General features: G+C 39.1%; 1 protein-coding gene across 4 annotated transcripts in view; it reads right to left on the reverse strand.

Moving 5' to 3' along the window:
* The window catches only part of KIFAP3 (kinesin associated protein 3), a 72,369-nt gene that overhangs the window by 14,221 nt on the left and 35,767 nt on the right, over positions 1–22,381 (reverse strand). For all 4 annotated transcript variants that reach the window (XM_009672787.2, XM_068951884.1, XM_068951883.1 and 1 more), the window contains exons 14-19: positions 21,798–21,963; positions 21,498–21,623; positions 21,011–21,109; positions 19,403–19,488; positions 10,490–10,679; positions 5,375–5,474 (exon numbers count right to left, since the gene is read on the reverse strand). In XM_009672787.2, coding sequence (XP_009671082.1) covers positions 5,375–5,474; positions 10,490–10,679; positions 19,403–19,488; positions 21,011–21,109; positions 21,498–21,623; positions 21,798–21,963 — 767 coding nt within the window. The remainder of the gene's footprint in view (positions 1–5,374; positions 5,475–10,489; positions 10,680–19,402; positions 19,489–21,010; positions 21,110–21,497; positions 21,624–21,797; positions 21,964–22,381) is intronic.

Raw genomic sequence — 22,381 nt, forward strand, 5'->3', positions numbered from 1 at the left:
CCAGTCCTTAGAGGGAGGGCTCTTCACAGCAGAAACAGAGCCTGTTAGTCTCCTTAGAGACTAATGCAGGGTATCGCCCTAGCAATGAAATCCCTGTTTCAGCGCTTCAGAAAAACAACACGCAACTGCTTTGCATAAATCTAATTGACAATGAAGATCTATATGGGAGATAGCTATAAATGCTTATGTAGGGTATAAGCTTTGGATACAGTCATTCAAAAGCATTTTTACAAACATTTACAAAGTATGTATTTGCCAACACCTGATACAGTTCCTGCATCTGACCTGAACAGGGGCTATTCAGCTGTGACACATGACTGGCAGTTTGCAGCACACTGCAGGAGTTAACTGGAACGGAGGGCTGGCTGATCTTCACCAGGGTACCCAAGCCGAAAAGCCCGAGGGTACGACTACTCTTGCCATTCAGTGCAAGATTTTAGCATATGCAGACATTACCTGCAGGTAGCTTAGCTAGAGATAACTGAAGTCACAGCAATACAGTCTTCCTCCCGTGCTCCCACTGGGACCTCTCGCCACGTAGTCAATCACTGAAGCCCACACCAGAGTTTCTCTCAATCCAAGATGGAAAGCTAGCTCACGTATGCCAATACTTCCCCAAAACAGACACAGTTTAACTGAAGTCAATGCAAAGCCACAAGGTCCTGGCTCCATACGCTTAGTTCACAAAACATCACAATGATCTGCCATGGCAAAAAGAAAAAATGCAGCTACAGATTTATGCTTTTAAGTCCAGACAAGAGCAAAGATGTTCAATCAGGGACAGAGACATACAGTCACCCCATAAAACCAGTTCTGTTTGACATGCCAAACCTCACTGCTTCCTGGGAAGAAGCTTCAGTCAGGTCTCTGTTGAAAGGACATGTGAGTGCACGCGCCGGGAACAGCGCACACAGAGGAAGTCCTTGTCTCAGTGAAAACAAGGACTGTGCAATGGCAGTTCTGCTAAATTTTATAATGGAGGCAAAGGACTCCGTACTGGAGAAAACTTCCTCTGCAACAAAAAAAAAAGTTTGGGCTAGCTCCAGCACTCCTAACTATTCATTTTTCTAAAGCTACACAGAGAGAGAACTTGAGAACTCTGATGAAGATATTCACAACAAATTGGCTCTCTCACTTAAAAGTTTGTGCCATTATCTAGGTATAGCTGGAAAAGGTTAAAAAGTGGTCTCTTGCCCAAATGGAAAGAGAAGTCCCATGGAAACCTCTATTATGAGATATTTAGTCTTCACTGTTCTGCCTGTGTCTTATGAAAGTAATTAATCTCTATAAGTCATTAAAATCTGACAAATGACCATAGATGCTTGAAAGCTGGTCTTTCTCCCTTACAGTTCAGACACTAAGCTGTCATCACATTAGCCAAAGGTGAGGGATTTTTTTTTTGTTTGCTACAATCCTAAAACTTTCACTCTAAATTAAGACTTATCAGAACCAGGAACTCTGAATACAGATTTTAATAACAGATGAAAATTTCAAATCTATGCCTAATGCCCATATGCTTCTGAAAGACAGGATGATGAATCAAAGCTGGTAATCTAATCACAAAAGTCTTTTCCTAGCCAATGAAAAATCTGGATACAAGCTGTCAAAACAACCTCCTCAGCCACATATTTTCAGCTGAATGGAAAACATACCTTAGGATCTGTTGGCATTCTGCTGCAAACGTTTGAGGAAAATGAGAGATGCTGTTTACGTATTTTATCACTTCTGTGTACACTGTATTCTAGAATGACTCTATACACCTCATATACAACAGTGCAACTCTATTAAGAATAGAGTTCAGAAATAAAAGGTAAGAGCTTTCTTCTGAAGCTGCCAAACTCACAAACCAGATTACCTAAAACATACCTTTTCTACTTCTAAAGAAGGGTAGTAATATTACAAAAGTGCCAAGTTTCCAGGTCTTCTCTTGCATGCCACTTCTCCTTTATGCTGACAAATACTGGAATGGACAATTATCCCTGCTTCCTTCAGGATATGGCCAGAATAACATGCAAGCACAGTTACAGTCAAGAAAGCGTTCTAATTTTAGGCCTAGATACTTTTACAATTATCTTCAAAGTTGTTCCATACTTTCTGATGCAGGAACTGATCATGCAGGGTAGTATTCTCAGTCCTGACAGTAGTCAGTCAGTATTCTAATTCAACAGCTCTGTGGATATTCTTATAGGTTATCCTATTACTTGGTGTTTCCCTGTAATAAAAACTACAGAAAGAAATTGTGCGCTAGCCCAGCGAGTCTAGGCACATATATATAAATATTTCAATTTTTTTTTTTTTTTTTTTAAACTCTTGCTTTACTTTTGACTTCAGTAACTTACTTCCCTATCTGAATAAGACTGTGCAGCAGGTCTGGATACGCAAGTCTGCTGTTTCCTGGGACAGGGGCTCTGCAGGAGACAGCAGTGGTTTCCCTGCTGTGTTACAGGGAAGGCGCCGATTTTGCTGATCACACATCTGGGTGTGCCGCAACTCTGATTGCCCTAAATTTTCCTGAACATAACTGGGTGGAACTGCATGAGCAGAGGCCACCCCAGACCTTTGCTAGAAGCACGCTACAACTAAGGAAATATGGTTTTCACGGCTTGCTCCGTGCAGTATAACTGGAACAATAATCCGATATATGGCAGCTGGTCTAAGATGGCTTCCCTGACGCAGGTATTATTAAATGTTTCTTACGGTACAGACCTTCAAGGCAACTTGAGTTTGGTTGCGTCCCTGAAAATCCTAATAGATCCATTTCTTCAGCTCCAAAAAATGAGCTTGGTGATCACAAACCACTTAAACCCTCCCTTTATAAATGCACTGGGGATGTCAACACCAGTTCAGCATCAGCTCAGCTTCTCAGTGACATGCAGGCACTAAAAAGGTGAGTCTTTCTGTCCTACTTGTAAGATTTATATAGACTCTCCTGGAGGCAAGGGCTTAATCTTTTTGTCCTGATCCAGTCTGAGCATGCTGCCAGGACAGGAAATAATAATCTCAAAGAAATTAAACAGCTGACATAGCCTAAGACTTCCTCACAGGGCTGCAGAAAGGAGAAGAAAGGATTAGATTCTTTAAATCTGAGCAGAAGAAGTCAAATTATGGTTGTCACCTACCTCAGATTTCACAGGGTGGTCTAAAATGACAGAACAGACTCTTTCCTAATTCACCCCATTGCTAAGCAAACAACTGTTCCTATTACAAAACAATAAAGCTTAATATAGAAGGGCCAAGAACAGAAGAGGCAGGCGCAACAAATAGAATATAACAAATAAAAAGATAAAAGTGTAACGAATGAAAAGACTGAAGCTGCCAAACTTCAGAGTAGATGGAGAAACATCCATCTACTCAGTATTAGACCATCCCTGTTTGAACTCACAAAAAAGTCACTATTAACTAATTAGCTAGTTGTCTGTGCAAAGCATAACTCAACATTACTTTAAAAAAAGTTCCTGATAACATAGCCAAATATTAATAAAAGAAAAACGAACCATTTTTATAACAAAAATTTGATTTATTAAAAGCTGGAACTGGTTAAAAATAAATCCTTGACATAAGGTTCTTGTTAGCTTTAAAATGTAAGCATAAAAATACCCTAGAATTATGTTTTGGTATGGATGAAATGTACACTATATAACACATAAAAAGAGTCTTGACTTGCTGCTATTATTTTTAATTAGGCTCTCTAGCACGTATGGTTTTACCTTCCAACACCAATTCAAATTTGGGAAAAGGGAGGGTTTGACTCTCCAAACTCATGGGACTGGCAATTCCATGGCTCATGCCTTGGAGCACTAATGCATTTTACATTAGCTCTAAGCATCAGGAAATCCTGGCTTCTGGCGCCAAGAAGTTCAAAACGATAATGACACACATATGAAAACTGGGATTCGCCGTCCGACTGCCAGTATCTATTCTATCAAACAATCCAGTCCTGCTATGTTACAAATAGGACAGAACATTTGCAACAGTCCACACTGTTTCCAATTAGACTGAGTATCTGGACTGCAGATAATTCCATGGAGTGATCATATTGAAAAAAGCCTTCCTAGAAAACAGGATTCTAATGAGAAATTTTCATATTTACAGGGGCTATCAACAGTGGGCAATTACCAAGTTTGTAACTGTAGTTTTTGTCTGTCCTGATTTTAGTTATTTTACTTTGTTCTTATAAATGTTGCCACCATTCTGCCTCTGCCTATTGTTCAGCTTTACGGTGCATCACAGGTAGAACAAAGAAACCAATGTCACCTTCCACCACCCCTTAACAACTACAAGGAGCCAAAGTGAAGAAGAAATTTTTTTTTTTTTTTTTTTTGCTTCAGCTGCACATACTGTGAGTTACTCATATTTTACAAATGGTGAATAAAGTTGCAAGAGGTGAAGACAACGTTATTACTTTTGAAATAAACAACTTCAACCACAATGCTGTGAACGTCCAGATAACATCCTGTTAAAGTGAATTCTGTATATCGATCACAGAGCGTTTGAAACATTTCCTCCTATTTAGGGCATAGAGTTCATGCTCTGTAAAAGGCATTTCCTAAACCCTACAGAAATTACAAAGAAAAGAAAAGGACCCTCTTTGAAATGGGACTATTCTATTTCGAACTCATGGGATAAACCCAGTCAGAAATCCAAACTCGAACAGCTTACTAACGTTTAGAGAAGGCGAGGTCATAGACCAGAGGGGCAATTCAAAGAAACATCTTCTAAAAGTCAGGCTGTAGCATAAATATCTTTTGCTCATCTAGCAAATTTTCAAAGTAAACACCATTGGTAATCAAACTCAGAATATCCCGGGAAGATTTAGTTGTTTTTTTTTTTGGGGGGGGGGGGGGGAGAAGGGGGGGGGCGCGGAAGTCCAGAAACAGTTTTTGCAGCTTAAAAAAAAAATAATAAAAAAACAACTTATTTTTAACAAATTAAGAATACTGGAAATAAAGTTCTTCTAGGTAATCAGCATCTCAAGCTTCTTTTTAGACATTTCCCAACAGTGATGCCTGACTAATATTTGAGTAATTGTCATAACATGCAGTTAGCTATGTATGTTCTAGCTTTATTTTTCTATTTTACAGCTTTTAGAAAGCTAACATGAATTACAACATACCTGTTAATGTGTTAAAAGAAACGTGTAATTCAAAAGACACATGAGGCTTTCTAATGTGATGAAAAATTAATAATTTTTATATATGATTTCCATAAAACTGCTTTTCCAATGTAAATCATTCCCCCTATTATGCATTTAGAGCATAATACCAATTAAAATTATAGAACACAAAAATAGTTGAAGAACGCAAATGAAGCCCTATAAAGAAACCTGAATTAGTCACTTTCTGATTATGCACATTCCTTTCAAACAGCAATTTACCTGCTGGAGAAGGGATGCTGCCCAACGAGGTCTCCGTTCTGAAGATGATAATCACTGAAGAAATCTGGACTCACTGCTCCATCAGGGGCTATTAAGCCATCTACAAAGACAAGAAAGATACAGGGACTGTGCGAAGGAGCATGATTTTGGGGCAAGTAGGCAACAATCGTGTTTTGCCTTAGAAATTCATTACTAATCTGCAACACTTCCGGGAGAAATGAAAAATAATAATAATACTGGAAAAAAAAGCAGCTTCAATTACAACAGAAAACTTGCTGGGATTCTAAGTAGCTTAGCCTACTACCCTGAAAAACGTTGCAACTCAGAACCATTGCTCTCACCTTCATTCTCAGGCCGGGAGGGCTACATCAATACCCAACCTGTCTGCCCCATCACAAAATTGAGACCAGAAAAAAAGCGATGAGCAAGATCAAACATGAATCTAGGCCAGCAAAATAAAAGTAGAAGAGCAACGAAGGTCTTAATTCCTCAGTCCTTCATGCCTGTATCTTAAACAGAGTTAAATACAACAGGAAAGTAACTTCAAAATCATTTCTTCTACCTCCTCCCTATCACAGAATAGTTGGGGCTGGAAGGGACCTCTGGAAATCATCTGATCCAACCACCCTGCTCAAGCAAGGTCACCTAGAATAGGTTGCCCATGACCACGTCCAGTTGGGCTTTGAGCATCTCCAAGGATGGAGACTCCACAACTTCTCCAGGCAACCCGTGCCAGTGTTCAGCCACCCTCAACGCAAAGAAGTGTTTTCTTGTGTTCAGATGGAATTTCCTGTGTTTCGGTTTGTGCCCATTGCCTTTTGTCCTGTCACTGGGCACCACTGAGAAGAGTGAGGCTCCGTCTTCTTTACAACCTCCCATCAGATTGATAACATCCCTCCTGAGCTTCCTCTTCTCCAGGTTAAACCGTCCCAACTCTCTCAACTGCTCCTTGTATGAGAGACGCTTCAGTCCCTTAAATCATTTTTGTGGCCCTTTGCTGGACTCACTCCAGTAAATCCATGTCCTTCTTGTACTGGAGAGCCCAGAACTGGACCCAGTACTCCAGATGTGGTCTCACCACTGCTGAGCAGAAGGGAAGGATCACATCCCTCGACCTGCTGGCTATACTCTTCCTAATACAGCCCAGGATACCGGTGGATTTTTTTTTTTTTTTTTTTTTTTTTTTTTACTAGGGCACACTGCTGGCTCACGCTCACCCTGTTGTCCACAAGGACCCCCAGGTTCTTCTCTACAAAGCTGCTCTCCAGCCGATCGGCCTGCAGCCTGTACCAGTGTATGGAGCTATTTTTCCACAGCTGTAGGACTCTGCACTTCCCTTTATTGAATGTCATGAGCTTTCTCTCTGCAAAGGTGACCTTTGCTTAGGATGTGTTCACAAGAACACAGATTACAATTTTCCAGTTCTTCTTTTATATACAAACACTAGCAATATGAAGATGCAAACATCTGTAAAGCCAGTAGTGTTCCTTAAAGGCTTCACAGCTCCTGTTTGCTTTATAAGGAAGAGCAGGAAATCAGGGGCCAAAATCTTCCCTCAGTTACATCAGTGTAAATCCAGAGTGTCAAATCAGCAAACACTAGCTGAATGAGAGCCCAGCTTAACTCTTCCCTCTTCTCATTCCCAAAACACATTTCTTGTTAATATTAAGGGCACAATTCTTACCTGGTAATTAGTATTAGGCTCGAGTTAGATAAAATGAGCTATTTCATTAAAACAGACCCTACTTCAGTTTTGTCTCTGTTACCGTATGAAATGAATCCAGAGTTGCTGTGCAGAAAGCATCCTAATAAAAATAATTTTTAAAAAGGCAGAAACAAATACATGCTGACTGATACTTTAATAGTTTAACGGAGGATAGGGAAAGATTCCTAATGACTAGGAAGTAACAAATGCCATTCCACTTTAAAGAAAAAGAGATAAGATCCAAGGAATCACAGGCTACTTAGCTTAACCTCTGTGGTTTCAAAACTACTAAAACTGCCTGTGCAGGAAGCAATGGAAAGTTACTTACAGACACAGGGGCTTAAAGATGACGACTCAGACATTCAAACTAATCTCCCTGTGCTTTATGAATTTACCTGATGCTTTTTGAAGATAATATAGTGACAAATGATAAAAGGAATAGAATTGACACATATAGATTTCTAACAGACATTTGATGAGGTGCTACAGAGATTCATTTTGGAGATAATAACTCATGGGAAAGTGACTGAACACAATGCAACAGATTGTAAATGAAAAATGCTAGCCATGATCAGACTACATTTTAGCAGCAGAAGATAGTTGTATGTGGCTATATTCTAATTGCATACATGTGCATGCAGTATGTGAAAGAGCATCACTTGATGAGCAGGTATTCTGGCACAATCTTTATTATTGTTTTTCAGCATGCTTCAGATAGACACAAGTGCTGTGTGTTATCATATGGATGCAAAATAACGAAAGACTGGGGAGGAGAGCCGAAACGGCTGTTATTAACACTTGTGCCCCATTTTCCTATTTCCTCACCTATCCTTTATTTTATACAAAAAAGAAATGAGGTGGAACATTAGCATTTCTGGTGGCATTTCAGATTGAAAATGATCAAAGCAAGTACCTGTGCACTTTAAACAATTAGGTTTGCTTAGAATTTATTTTGAAGCAGAGACACTTAAAAATATCATCTCAATATCTTTCTGTCAATAAAGAAAGCATTACATTTTAACTCTGAGGCTAGAGCTACCACTACCTAAAGTGTCTTCAATCAAGAGCGCTAACATTCAAACCATAACACTCAAGAGTTATGGCTCACATGAATTTATAGGAAAATGAAAGCACATGGATAGTATCAACCGCATATAATATGATTACAGTTAAAGGACATCTGTTGTTATGTACATTTCAACACAAATTAGGGTTATGTATTTTCAGAGCAAAGGAGACACTGAACTCATGAAGGTAACTTCAGAGATTGTGATGTTTTTGATGTAGGTTTAAATTACTTTGCAAGAGAAACGTTGGTTTATCAGGGCAATAGGAACTCATCTGGTCATCAGTGAGCTCCAGAACTTTTATGACTGAAAGGAGATTTGTACTGTGCATCAGCTATCGGTGCAGGTCATCTGCAAAATTATCACACTGAAACAAAGATTTAATTTCTGACTGGACAAAGTTTTGTATTTTTGGTATTTTTGACTAAGTCATGCTCTGTCCTTCAGAAATCCAAATGCCCGCTTCAATTGGTACAATGATCCATAGTATTTTCAAAGAAATAGTGTGTCCCCTCTGGCTACATTTCAGAAGTATAAATCTAGCAGAGTTCAGAATCATATCATTATTAGCATTTGCAGCAATGAACCTGAAAAGTGAATCTGTATTTTGAATATAGTCACTTACTCTTATACCTCCACAAACAAGAGCACTTTTCAAACATCTGCAGAACACATCACTGGAAATCTGCCTCTCCTTCTCTGGTCAAATATCAATTCCAATACAAAAATCTTTGTTCAAATAACATTAAGCCTGTAACATAAATGATTAAAAACTAGGAAATTCAATGTTACTGGTGACGCTCCCTCTCTAGCTCACACTACTGGGAAAAGAAATGGCCCAGTGAAATAACAAGCAAGGGTTTCTTATTAAGACACAGAAAGCAGAGACTACAACAGGCATGCTTTCACATCTTTAACTGAGGAAGTCCAAAAGAGACCTGATGTAATAAGAGACCCTGGTACTGAGCTATATGTGGCTCACACTATTAACCCTGTAGGTCTAGTAAAGATAAAGCTAGAGGATTCAAAAGGGAAAAAGCTACCGCTAAAAAGGCACGTGGATTACATACATAACAAAGTACATGAATAAGAATCCTTAAGTTCTGATATACTTTGAGAATAATTTTAGAGATGCTACTGAGAGCTTACACATTTATTTTTCTCATAGCAACTACAGATAAAGTTTAAGGGTTTCAGTGGTTTTGCTTTTCTTACTATTATTCCTGCAAATTCATCCAGAATCAGTTTTTTTGTAAATCATGCTTCATAGCAAAGGACTGGACGCCTATACGGAAAATAAAAGAAACAGACTCAAAATCATCTATTCAAAAAAAAAAAAAAAAAGTATGTGCACACAGTCCTCCAGGAGTTTGGAAAGGATATAAAACCACAATTTTGAGAGCATAAGCCAACACCTAGTTATTAAAGGTTATGTAGACATTTATCCAGTGGGCAAATTATTTCATGATTGTCTCCTGCAGGGTTTCTTGAACCTTCCTCTGAAACAGCTGGCAAGAACTACCACTGGAGAGAGGATCCTGGACTAGATATATCACTGCCTGAATTCAGTATGGCAATTTTTATTTTCCTAGTAATTATAAAATCTTTACTAAACAACAGAGAGCGCAGATTCCACTTGAGGTCCTCCAGAACTGTGCGCTATAAGCTATCAATAGGAGCAAGAAAAATGACCTTGAGAAACATCTTTTTCCTTTAGAAAATACATTAGGGATCTCAAATAAGAACATGACTCCTCTTAATAATCATTCTGGTTTTTTTTAAATTAACTTATTGACAGCGATGACATGACCGCAAAAATCACATACACAGATTAACAAAAAGTCACAGAACAATTCTGTCTGCTAAGAAAGCTACAAGTTTTACGGGGATTTTTCAAAGTTTTGCATCACCCTTTGCTATAAAAATTCCATTATGGAACCAACACACAAGGCAGAACAGAATTCAGCATCAAATTCCATAGCTGTACTGCTCTGTGAAGTTAACAGGGATGAGAAAAGGCCTGTTTATGCCAAGCCAACAAGCTATGGACATGAGAGGTAGGTGTGGGCCAGCTTTATTCAGTTTAGCGATTATGCTCAGTTAGCTCTCTGAGGTAGATCTACTCACATTTCTAGAGATCTGTGACACTTCAAAAGGTCATGAATATACCGTACCCAAGCCTTCATTATTATCCTAACAAGGACAGTCTCCCACGGCACAGAAGGACAACTGTCCTGCTAATTTGAGTCAGCAGATTGTTTCAACATCCACGAATCAAGTTCTGGTTCCAAACACAAGCAGAAGAGGAATCCCAGTCCCAGACGCTAATACACGCTGCCTTACCTGCATTGTAGTAAAGGTCAGGTCTTTCCAGAATATCCCCTTCATGGATGTAGGGCTCAATACGATCATCTCCATATAGATACTGCTCACTCTCATCCATCTGCCGACTCTCCACCATCTCCAGCCACTGAGAGTTGTGCCATCGAAATTTCTCACTCTGGATTTTTTTAGCCCATTCCTCATCATATTCCTGTTAAAAATCGCCACACACGATTTTAGGACCAGGTATAGACAAAACTGTTTGGTTTCACAGGATAAATACCAGAGGGAATTTAATGCCAGTGAAAGATGCAGATTTCAGGGCTCAATGACTTAAATCCTCTACTCAATCTGCAGACTGCTTTGAGCAAAAAAGGCACTCGTTTTGAAATGCTAGGCATTATTCTGTTTTTTGTACCTGCAGCAGCAGTACAATTTTCCCTTCACAGTTTGTAACTCAACACCATTGAGAAAAACCTCCTGCTCCGAGTGAGGCAGTTCCATTATCATGGTCTTCTCATTTGCCTTATCAAGAAGGGTCAATTACTGCCAATTTTCAGGGAGAACTCAGAAATTAAATATGAACACTGACCAAATACCTTGCATGTCCTCATTAGAATAAATTTCACTAGAACAACCAGTTACCAGAAAACACAACGAAATAAAGATGTTGATAAAATCAACAAATTTTTATTTTGCTTCATATACCCCAATAAGACAGGATTTCATTTGCAACTTCTTGTCAAATTTTGTAATGGCTTTCTACGTTTAAAACTGAATTCCCATAAAAATAGCATAAGACATTCATAACAAAGGGGATATGGAAATCCAAGAGACGAGCCTAAAAAACTGAGAGGAACTTCTCCAGAATGCTGAAGGAAACAGGAGACTCAGGTCACTATAGAAACAAATGGTAGACATGAAACTTCAGTCTGGATTACAGCCTGATTACACTATGAAGGAAGTGACACAGTCCATGGTCACTGCAATGAGCTATTTAGAAGGCTCTTCTAAACAGACCTTACCCGTCTGTATCTCTGATTTACACAGACTTTAAGGGCTCTTGAATATCCACAGGTCTGTGGTCACTCGGTGATAATACTCAGTTTCTCAATGCTACTGGAAAGATAGGGCACAGCTAACACACGAACATATGAAAATTGCATATACCAAACACAGTGGTTGGCAATTCTCTAAGCAAAGGATTGTAAATAAGAACTTTCCTTGAAGATCTAGCTGGAGCATTTTAAGGTTTGTAAGTTTTTTAAAGTCTGTTTTACTTTGACCTGAAAGGGATGAAAAGCATTCACACAACTGGTGACAACGTCTTGGCTGCAGAAGTGGTAATTTCTTAAACTGCTCTAGCTAGATGTGCAAAAGCAGATCTGTCTATAACCTGAGGTCAAAAAATAGCAGTGAAGACAGAATAACTTGGCTTACTAGCTCAAGTTAAACTTCTGAAACCCCTGTGGACTGAACATGAGCTTTTAAACTGACCTAATACTCAAATTGCCTTGTCTTTGCTGCCATTAACCTGACATAGGTAACGCTCTCTCCACCCTGTGCCTTTTCCGCCCTCCTGACTGGGCGATAACACAAAAACCAGCTGGCTCAGTCATTCTGGCAGAGGGTTCTCTAACACTGCTGATTAGTCTATCCTGAGCCCCCAAGATTTCATGGGGAATCATGTTGCATCGTGCAACCACAAAGCCCTTATTCTATAGCACTGGATTTTTAAACTTTGTTTTACTTGGAGGAATTACAAGTTTGTTTCTCTTGGCTTACAGCAGAACGTAAACTCCCTTTTTCATGGGACATCCATGAAAGCACCTGCAGATTTGGGGCTCGAATCCTGTCTAAGCCATCATTTGGAATTTCTTACATTTCATTCTTAGATTCTGAATTTCTTACATTTCACTTCTGACATGCATTAATTACTAGACCCCCCTAATTCCTCATTGCATCATCTTGACACAGAAGTAGTCCTGTTCAAACCCTGGTCTCTCACATAACTTCCATACACAGAGTAAATACCGCTGCAGGATCTACAGACATTCCCAATCCCTAGTGGCTTTGAGCACAACTCCAATTCCTTGCAGCCACATAGGAATGCAACGTTCTTAGGGAAAAAAACACCTCATACTCTTTCTGCTTCTTGATCTTTTCCCCACCTCCACTCTCGATTAAAAGGAAAGACTAGAAACAGCAATGCAAACAAAAATTTCCCTGGAAAAGGCGAGTTCATAAAGATTCATAAAATGACACACAAAAAATGAAAGGACATGACTTTCAGTGACAACTTCTGACCAGCATCCTGGAAATGCCTCCTCTGCTGTGTCTGCCAGAGCTTAACTGTGGGCTATCTATTATATCAACCCTCAGCAGCTGTGAATTACTTTCAGGCTTTAGAGAAATACCTTGCAACTGCCAGAGATCATTCTGCAATCCTAAAAAAAAACCTATTTCCAGAAATCATGATTGCAAAAAGGCGGGGGGGGGGGGGAAGCCCCAAATTTAACAAACAGCAAATTAGAATAATCCGTGGGGAAGCTGAATCGCTTTTACGTTACCTTGTTTACTTTAAAAAGCTCCTAACAGCAGAAAGACCAATGGCTAAATCCCTAATTCACGTCTACCAAAGTGCACTACAGAAAATTTGAAAACTTCCCAAAGTTGCAATGCTTAATGAATCTCATTTGCACAACACCACTGTTCATTCCACATCACTGTCTGAACAGGATGAACATCTGCCACAAGTAGTCACGTACTTGTTCTATCCTTTTAGAAATTAGCTAAAATTCCTCAGATCCTGACTGTTCTTTTCTTTAAACAACGGCAACAGGGCAAACTATTCCTATGTATTCTATATTTCCCATCTTGCATATAAGCCTCCGAACCTCCAGATATTTTACTGCAATCATCCCTCTAAACTTTACAAAACAAGATCAGCAATTTATTGGCAAATCACTGGCTATGAGATTGAACATTTTTCACATTACTTAAAATACACAAATTATCCATTCAAGTACTTTGGGTATTTCGTTAAGTTTTTAAACAGACTTTTCACTGTGAATGAGCAACAGGAACAAAGAAATGGCCATACCAGAATCAGGCCAATGACTAAGTTTTGTCAAGAGTTTCATTTTTGGCATCTATCCTAAAGAGGATTTGCAATAATCTAGAATGATTTACATAACCTCAACACCAAGAAGCTCATCTAGGTACTGCCTGATTGAGAACACATCTGTAAATTTTCCACAGAAACATGCAGAAACATCACTGGGTAAAAGATTAATGAAATAACAGCAGAACGGGAGAAGAGTTGTAAATGCAGGACTAATGGCCAAATGGCACAAAGAAACGAAATTAAAGAAAATTAGGGTAAAACAAGTCTGTAAAACACATCAAGTCTTCTATCAATTTTATTCCGAGCTATTAGAAGCCTCCCTCCCCCCCCCCCCCCCCCCCCCCCACGAGGGATCTTCTTTACTAAGGAATTCCTGCAAAACTGAAATCAGAAAACTTTTGAGATGGTAGAAATAAAAACAGCTTTGTCCCCTCCAGTCCTTCTAAATGTTAGGCCGCTAGAGAAACTGGAGGGGAGGGGAGGTGGTGGTGAATGGAACGTGCTTGTACTCCAGCACCACAAATACTGTGAGCTCAGTAACATAAAAGGAGGAATTCTGAAGGTTGATTTTATTCTCTTTGGAGCTCCCTGACATCACCGTTTTTAACATTCAGTTCCCATAAATCCAGGGGTGTCATAGAAGATGTATGGTTTGACTCTGCGTGGAATGTGCCATCCTTTTTGAAGTTCTACTTCCAACTTTGTTTACTACTGAACCATTGAAATATTATGAAGCGTTAACTGGCCTATTATCAGAGTGTGTCTGTTCCCTATCAGGGGTCCCCTTTGTCACTGGCTTCCGTCACACCTTGTATCTGATTAACACACTATAGGATAACATAGAGCTACACAGATCTGCTTTGTGTTTTCTCACAGCTGATGAAAAACAGATTTTCCTTTTCACTTTAATGTGGCTGCCCTTTAATTGGGTCTGTAATAGGATTCATTCAATTCAATTCCTCATACTAAACTAAAACTGCTATACAGTAAGTTGAATGCTCATTATGTTTAAGGATGTAGTTGGTGAAGGGATATGTTACTTTCTTCATTACTTAACCACCTCTAAAACATACACTTTACATGAAAGGTTAAATTAACCCTTTTTGAGTTAGGGAAAGATTTATCTTGCCTAACTTTAGCTAGCCAAAAGTTAGGCATGTAATTTAAGCTACATGCCTCTGTAAACCAAGGAGAGAAACAGATGGTATGGATCACCTTCTGCAGGTGTCTATGACACCTACCTTAGGATAAGTACCACCAGAAGGCAATTCATTCACAGACCAAAAGATCCTTCCCCCATTTACACCTATGCAACCCACAGTGACTTCCTTGCAGTCAAGCTCTTCACTAAATGCTTTCTGAGAGGAAATGACTAGAAGCTCCTGGTATGAAATTAATGGCAAGGCAAAGAAGTAAATGTTCACATCTCCTAAATTTACATGCCTACATAAAATGCACATTTCCACAGGGCCCCTATATTGTCAACAGCCGAAAAGAGGAACTTATTTTTTCTCTGGAAAAATTTAAGGCAACCCTTTGGCCAGCTGTTATGAAAGTAACAGAGAATCAGTGGTTGGCAGAGGTGGTTTGGCTCATCTTTCTAGTCTTCAAACTCAAAGAGCAAGCACTAACACTGGCAGAAAATCTGATAAAAACAGGTTTATGTGAAGATAAAAAGAATTAGGACACACCTGCCCTTTCTAATGCTCTCTCCAGTGGGGTTATTATTCTTTTAGTCCAGGTGGAGCCTTTCCTACTGAGTGCATGCTCTTCGCTGCACAGAGGCACCAGCATCCAAGTGGACTGATTCCAAATTTAACAATGCAGAAGCTGACCAGTGAAAACAGGTGTCAACAGTACAACCTGCAGCCCTTGCTGCTCTACTCCCCACCTCTCTCTATTCATAATTGTTAGAGGATGACAGAGACACCCCAGAAGTGGAGAGTCTTGACAAGGGAAGGTTGAACTTCTTTTCTTGGAGGCAGTACAGCACTCTCCATTGAACGAGGACACCAAGTTGGAGTCAAAGGTTATCTATTTTCATAGTACACTGCCTGTCCAAATAACGCCGACACCAAATCCCTGTGGTCTGCTCTTCCTTGATTCTGAGAGAGCTGGCCAACATCTTGCACAGCTGACCCCAAATCCCAAAGCACTGAGGGTTCACAGCACATTCCTGCTTCTTATGTGAAATTCCAGCATTCACAACAAGGAGGATCTGTGCCAGGACATTTGGCTAGTAGAGAAAGATGTAAGCCATTCATTAACACATAGCTTTCCATATGAGGCAAATTTTACTTGCTTTTCACTACACTAGTTGGGGCAGAGAATGAGAGCTGGAATATCGCCTTAGGCACGAGGCCCTTCCTGCATCATACGGATGTTGCTGACATTTTGCTTTGCAGGAAGCGTAACGATCCACTCCAGACCACAAGGGAACCAAAATGGTACAGTAATCCTCAACTCGAAGCTGCTCAAGACATTGAACAGGAAAACTGGGGAGGGGGAGAAAGGCTCATTAGACTACATAGTCTAAGGGTCTGTTTATGGTTAAATATCCTTTGAATAAACAAGAAAAAAAAGGCAATAAGGGAGAGCTAGGAAAGAGGACCAAAAACCTGAGAGCTTAATAAACTCCTCAGCTCTTCATAATACCATCTATTTGAACAGAATAAAAATCTTAAGCCAGATGACATTTCTTTCCACAAGCTTCCAGTGCAGGAGCCCAGGCTTCTGATCCTGTGAAAAAGGGAACTTCATTTGCTTGAGAATCCTGTAGAATGCCCTGAACTAGCTATTGATTCCAGACTCTTAACTGAGGCATCCAGTCTGTCGAGGTTAGGTGTATAAGTTCACTAAACTACCCTCTTGGTGTCAAGACTCAGCACATGGCACAAAACTGAACCATTCCTAAGTTATCCACACAGATTTAGATTTTTCTGTTGACAAAATGGATCTCACATCTACCAGTGCAAACCCTAGACTTCCCAGTACATACTATGCTGAAGCAACACATCTGTTTCAGTTCATCAATGGTAGAGTCCAGCCAAAATATATTAAACAAATCATCACTAGTGTAACATTTCCATAATTTCTGTGACAATTACTTTACTACAGAAAGCATATCTTCCCTGAGGCTTATATGGCATCTGATTTTCTTCAGTGTTATTTGAATCACACTATATCGAGCTTACTGATGAGTGAAAGAAGCATTTGTCCGCCTGAGAAAAAAATTACTTTTGAGTGTCAAATCTCTCTTCTCCAACATTTAATTTCTAATTTCCATCAGCAGAGGAACTAATCGTGTCCGCATGTAGGGAATGTAGGGAACAAGACTGCAAACTTAATTTTTTTCTTGCTGTGGATTTAGCACTGATGAGAAGTTCCACCAGTCCTAGAGATGGTGATCTGTATCTATTCAGACACCTCAGAAAGTACTAGCAGTGTATAATTTCCACAGAGCCAAACACCCCAGTGTTTACACACTACTTTACCACATCCTCTGAATGGAATGGCAAAACACCTATCAAGATCTGAGGGTCTGATAACTTAATGTTTGATATTTTCTCCCGTGACCATGCAAGACGTGTTATCATCTGCCTTGGTTGTCAGTATTAGGAGACGATATGCAACCAGCTTATTACATAGCCAAGAAAGCAGTGGAGTAGTGACTCCCTCTAATCTCCCACAGAAGTGGGCATATTGGGCTTGCTCTCCCCAGGCAGGCATGGTGATGGTTATGGCTTATGCAACTTATAAAACCAACCCTTATGCAGCAGAAAGCAGAAAAGACCTCCTGAGCAAGGGCATACTGCTAACGTACCAACGAACACTGTTCCGTTTAACTGTGGCATTGCCCCAGAACCAGCAAAGAAAGAAATGATTTTCTACTATACACAATACTCCTAGTACATGCTATGGTATCTTCTCCAAAACCCCCAATATCAACAGCATCAGCTCATTTCTTCCTCAAGACCCTAAAAGTCCTGTTCAGTGCTTCTTGCATGTTCAGAAAGGTCCTTCCCACCCATTATCACACTACTGTGTTTATTCATGCCCAGCATAAAGATTACCTCTTAAAAAAAATTTAGTCAGTTTAATGTTGAATGTGAGGCTGTCTCAATGTACTACTTATTCCAGAGCCTATCAAATAAACATTGCTGAATAACACTACTAACATAAAAAGGAGGTCTCAGAATTGGGGTTGGAAGGTTATGGATCTGCTGATTCGATGCTATTAATAAAGTAATCTAGTTACTGAGAAATTGCATACCATATTGTAAGACTCCCCCACATGAACAAATCAACCCCTAAGACACCTAGAAATTACACTAACAAGGAAAGACAAGTTTTGAAAGTACTCTTCAGCGTAGTGTCCAGCCTCACCTAGTAGATAAAAGACTTCCTACTTTTTCAACCAGAGTTGTCCCTGGAAATGATTGATCTTGGCAAGATGAACATAATGCCCGCGAGGAATAAGTATTAAGCGCAAATTCATCTTGGTTAGGAATCTTGCCCTTAGTGAACGCTATGGAAGCTCTGCCACTGATTAGCGGAGCAATATTTTCCTTCCATATCTCCATGAAGCAAAAAGCAGAGCCAGATTTAAAAAAAAAAAAAATTCAACACAGAAAATGTTATGTAATTTTATTAAATTAGGAGGCATTACTATGGAGTATGAAAGAACAGAACAGAAGACTGTAGTATTGTGTAGAGTTTAGGTCTTACTCTATACAAAACCTTCCTAAGAGCAGGCTGCAATGTGCATAATCGACTGAAGATGACAATATGAGTAGATGATAGGACAAGCATCTAAGTGGTCATAAGATTTTAATAACACCCTCAACTCATAGTTAAGTTCTCTTTGGGTATAAGACTTATAGGTACTGTAGACCCAAAAGACCTGGACATCTAGTGATGTTAAAACATTACTATAAGCCTTTTTGTCAACAGAAGTCCATCCAACTAAACAGTCCAAGAAGAATTTTAACAACAAAATGCAACTTCTAAATGGAATCAGTATCAGATTATTTTTGCTTTAATGAAGAGCACCATGGAAATACTAATGCTTCTGAAGTCAAGAACTTACACTGTACTGTAAAAACAGGATTCTCAGAAGCAGGCTATACATGGTATAAGAGCCAAAAAGGCAATAGGGATTCACAATTTAGTATTATTTCTTTTTTCTAAATTTCATGCAAAACAACTGTCCCAAAAAGTTTATTCTGATCAATAGGTGGTTAGACAGACTACGTCATGTAGCTACAGGAAATTTATCCACAAGTTGAGGACAACACTAAAAACTGTAAAAACTGCAAGATTATACTAACTGCTTCAGTAATCTTCTCTAGCAGGAAAAAAGGCAGCTCCAGAATTGCCTCCCACATTTTTTAACTGCAAACAAATACTGGCATCAGGCATTAAAGAAAAGTTGAATAAAAGCTGCTGGGTAACAAGAGCCATTTGTTTGGAGAACTAGGAAAAGCTTAACACACTTATGCAATGTTATTAATAGTTCTTTTTCCCCAGTAGAAAAGCATTCTTCAAAAAAAATGTCTGTAGTATGTAGTTAGCTAGTATGGATTTTCAAAGTATATATGCATTTTTTGGAAAGAAAGTTGGTACACAGCCTAGAATAGTGACTGCCATTGTCTCATGGAAATTCATCTTTCATTTATGTGATTAAAAAGTTGCTCATGAAAAATATTTTCTGTCTGCAAGTACAAATTATTACTATCCAGACACTATTTCCAAATTATGCCAGGCAAAGAGGTTCTTGAATGACACACGAGAAAAGTCAGACCTACCGCTATAATATCCAGAGTGTTGTCACAAACTTTGCGGATCTCAGCATTTTTATCATGCATCAGGTCTATAAGATATGCTGGAGCCTCTGGGAAGAAACAGTTAAGGATATAAATGCTAGTTTTACCACAGTCCTGGGTTCCTCTAACTGCAAATTTCATCAAGAAGTCCAGGGGGGAATTTTCTGTAACACGTTAAGTTCAGCAGCCTTCTCCCAACCCCTCCCCCACTTTTTCAAATTACAGTAATTCACATTTTAAGACATCCAACTATTCTTCAAATTTCTGAAGAAAACTTATGTGCCTTTTACAAAGAATGTATGCTCTGATTTGTCATCAGAAATCCATGTATTATATACTTCTTGGATTAACATATGTTTTCCAAAAATAGTGTGGAATTGTTTAATCTTTTGAGAATGTTACCTTTGTAGTTTTTAGGGAGTTATGTTTAGAAAAGTTTCCAATATGTTTATCTCAAAAATACTGAAGATAGATCTACCGTGCAACATAGCATCATAGCATTATTGCTAGTCTTGTTGATTTGAAAGAGAAAAGTGTTATTTGAATGTAGAGGCTTTTTATCATTACAGATACAAAAAATAGATAGGTTTTTTTTCCTTCCTTCTTTATAAGCTAGTCATCCAGGAGTCCAAACAGGAGACAAAGAACATCCTCCCAAACAGCTTCTCAGATATGCTTCAGAGCTTAAAGGAAAAAAGGACATTAAGAGGTAGTTATTACATTGTTTGCAAAGTAGATCACTAATCTGTTACCCTGGCAAGGGTCCTATTAAATCTGTTCTTATGTTTCAGTAAAAGTTAATATTCATTTAAGGCCCACAAAGACAGTTAGTATCTCTTTCCAAAATTTCCGGAACATCTGAATAAGCTCAACACCAGAAGTGATTAAAAGAATGAGAAGAAATGGTTGAAGAGGATGAGTTACAAGTATCATATCAAAATTTTACCAGACCCATTACATGCAGAAACTGGAAACATGAAGAACAGATTCAGCCATCAAAAGTAAGGTTAAAAAAAAGGAGAAAAAGAGGAAAGCTAGGAATAGAAATCAAAGTCCGGATGGTAAGGCGAAGCTGGGAGACTTATACCAAACAAAATTCAAAGAATAATTAGGTGGACACAAGATACAGAAATGGCTTGTGTTTATGGTGTCTTAAGAGGAATTCAAGTATTTTAAAAGTATTTTAATGCACCTGTTCACCTCAGACTCTGCAACGCATACATGTAACGGTGCAATGCAACAAGATGTTTGTCAGTGCTCTGTAAAATTTTTCTACAGATGATGATTTTTGACTATGATTTGCAAAAGAAATCGTAGAATAATTCAGATTGGAAAGGAACCAAGAGGTCATCTGGTTCAGTGACCCCCCCCCCCCATTTCAAATCAAATCAACTTTTCCTCTGTAGTATTCACCTTGCAGTTCCTATATGTACCTAGGCTGCTTTTTCCCCCTACCCCCTTCAGTTGAAATAAGCACTTTACAGAGACACCTCTGAGACCAAGAGGTTTATGCAAGAGAAACATGGGCCAAGCATCAATGGTGGCAAATGAAGTAGTGAAATTCTAGATGTTTGATTTTTAAAAAGATACGGGTCTCCTTAATAATGACATCTCTGGTGGCTTGGTGGAAGACCATCTGATAAAAGACATAGATGATCTGGCAGACAAACTCATCATCTTCCTGTTGAGCTGCAAAGGCAAAACACAGTTTCAGCTCTCACAAACAGAACCTCTTGATGCTTAGAGAAAGTCCCGCTCTTACATGTCAGCTAGACACTTCAGTGGTATGCACATGAGCTTCAACTCCTGATAACACAAACTCTTTTCTTCCCCACTCAATCAAATAGCACACCTGTACAGTTCTGGCTGCAGTCTGTGATATTTCTAATATCAAACCAACTAGACTACTAGTCAGCAACTCTTTATCAGTAATGGAGTAATTGTTCCTCCTTTCAGAAAGGAAACTCCTTCCCCTGTCTTACAAGGGAAAAAGGAATGATGCATCTGGGTCAGCTGGCATCTATAGCACCTAAAAATCTCTAAAAAGCAAGGACCAAAGTCAAAGTTCTCAATATACCATTTAGAAGCTCAATGAGCGCAGGAATGATTCCAGACTTGGCTAATAGAGCGGCACAAGAGTCATCCATAGAAACTGTTCCAATCATTATCACCACTTCCAGAACGAGGTCGTCTTCTGCAGAACCTGGTAAGTCAGATGGCAGAAAGCATTGTCCTTTAGAAATTCTTAATCTTACGGCAGTTATGCTTTTATTTGTACATACACTTCTGTTTTTCAATGTTATGTTTCCTAAACCAATCACAAATATTAGAGGGAAACAGACTCTACTTTGAAAGACTAACCCAGTTTTGTACAGACCTGGCTTTAGTTTATCCTTGAGGTAGGGAACCAATGTGTACTCTTTCAGCACAAGTTCCCAGTCCAGATCGGGTAAGGTCAAATTTGCAAGTGTTCCCAGGCATTCAATCACAAATTCCTCCTCTTCATCATTTGATATTTGAGCTGCTAAATCACCAACATAATCCTAAAGAAAATACAGCAGCAGATAGATAGCAAATCTATTAGATACGAGCAACCTGGGGTTCTGAAGAACTCAGCTTAGTCAAATCCAAGTTAGCTCTCAAAAGAGCAAGGAGAGCCTAGTAAAGGAGTTTCACTATCAGTTCAAGAATGATCCAGGAAAACCTCTGAGCGTTCTTCCTCTCACTCCTTTTACCTTCAAGAGATGTGGATCATTTCTTCAGACAAGAAGTATCTACTGCGCACAGTAACAAAGTTTGAGAAAGCTGCCAGAAAATGAAAGGAAGGAAGACAGTGAGCACCACACTGCCTGTTCCTCCTCTTAAAGATTTTGAGCAGTGACTACAAGGTTTTCAAACACAGGAAAACCATCCGTTTTACTTATTAACACTGTACTACTTTAAGTACACTGATATTCAATG

The sequence above is a fragment of the Struthio camelus genome, chromosome 8, assembly GCF_040807025.1.
Source record: "Struthio camelus isolate bStrCam1 chromosome 8, bStrCam1.hap1, whole genome shotgun sequence".
Lineage (NCBI taxonomy): Eukaryota > Metazoa > Chordata > Aves > Struthioniformes > Struthionidae > Struthio > Struthio camelus.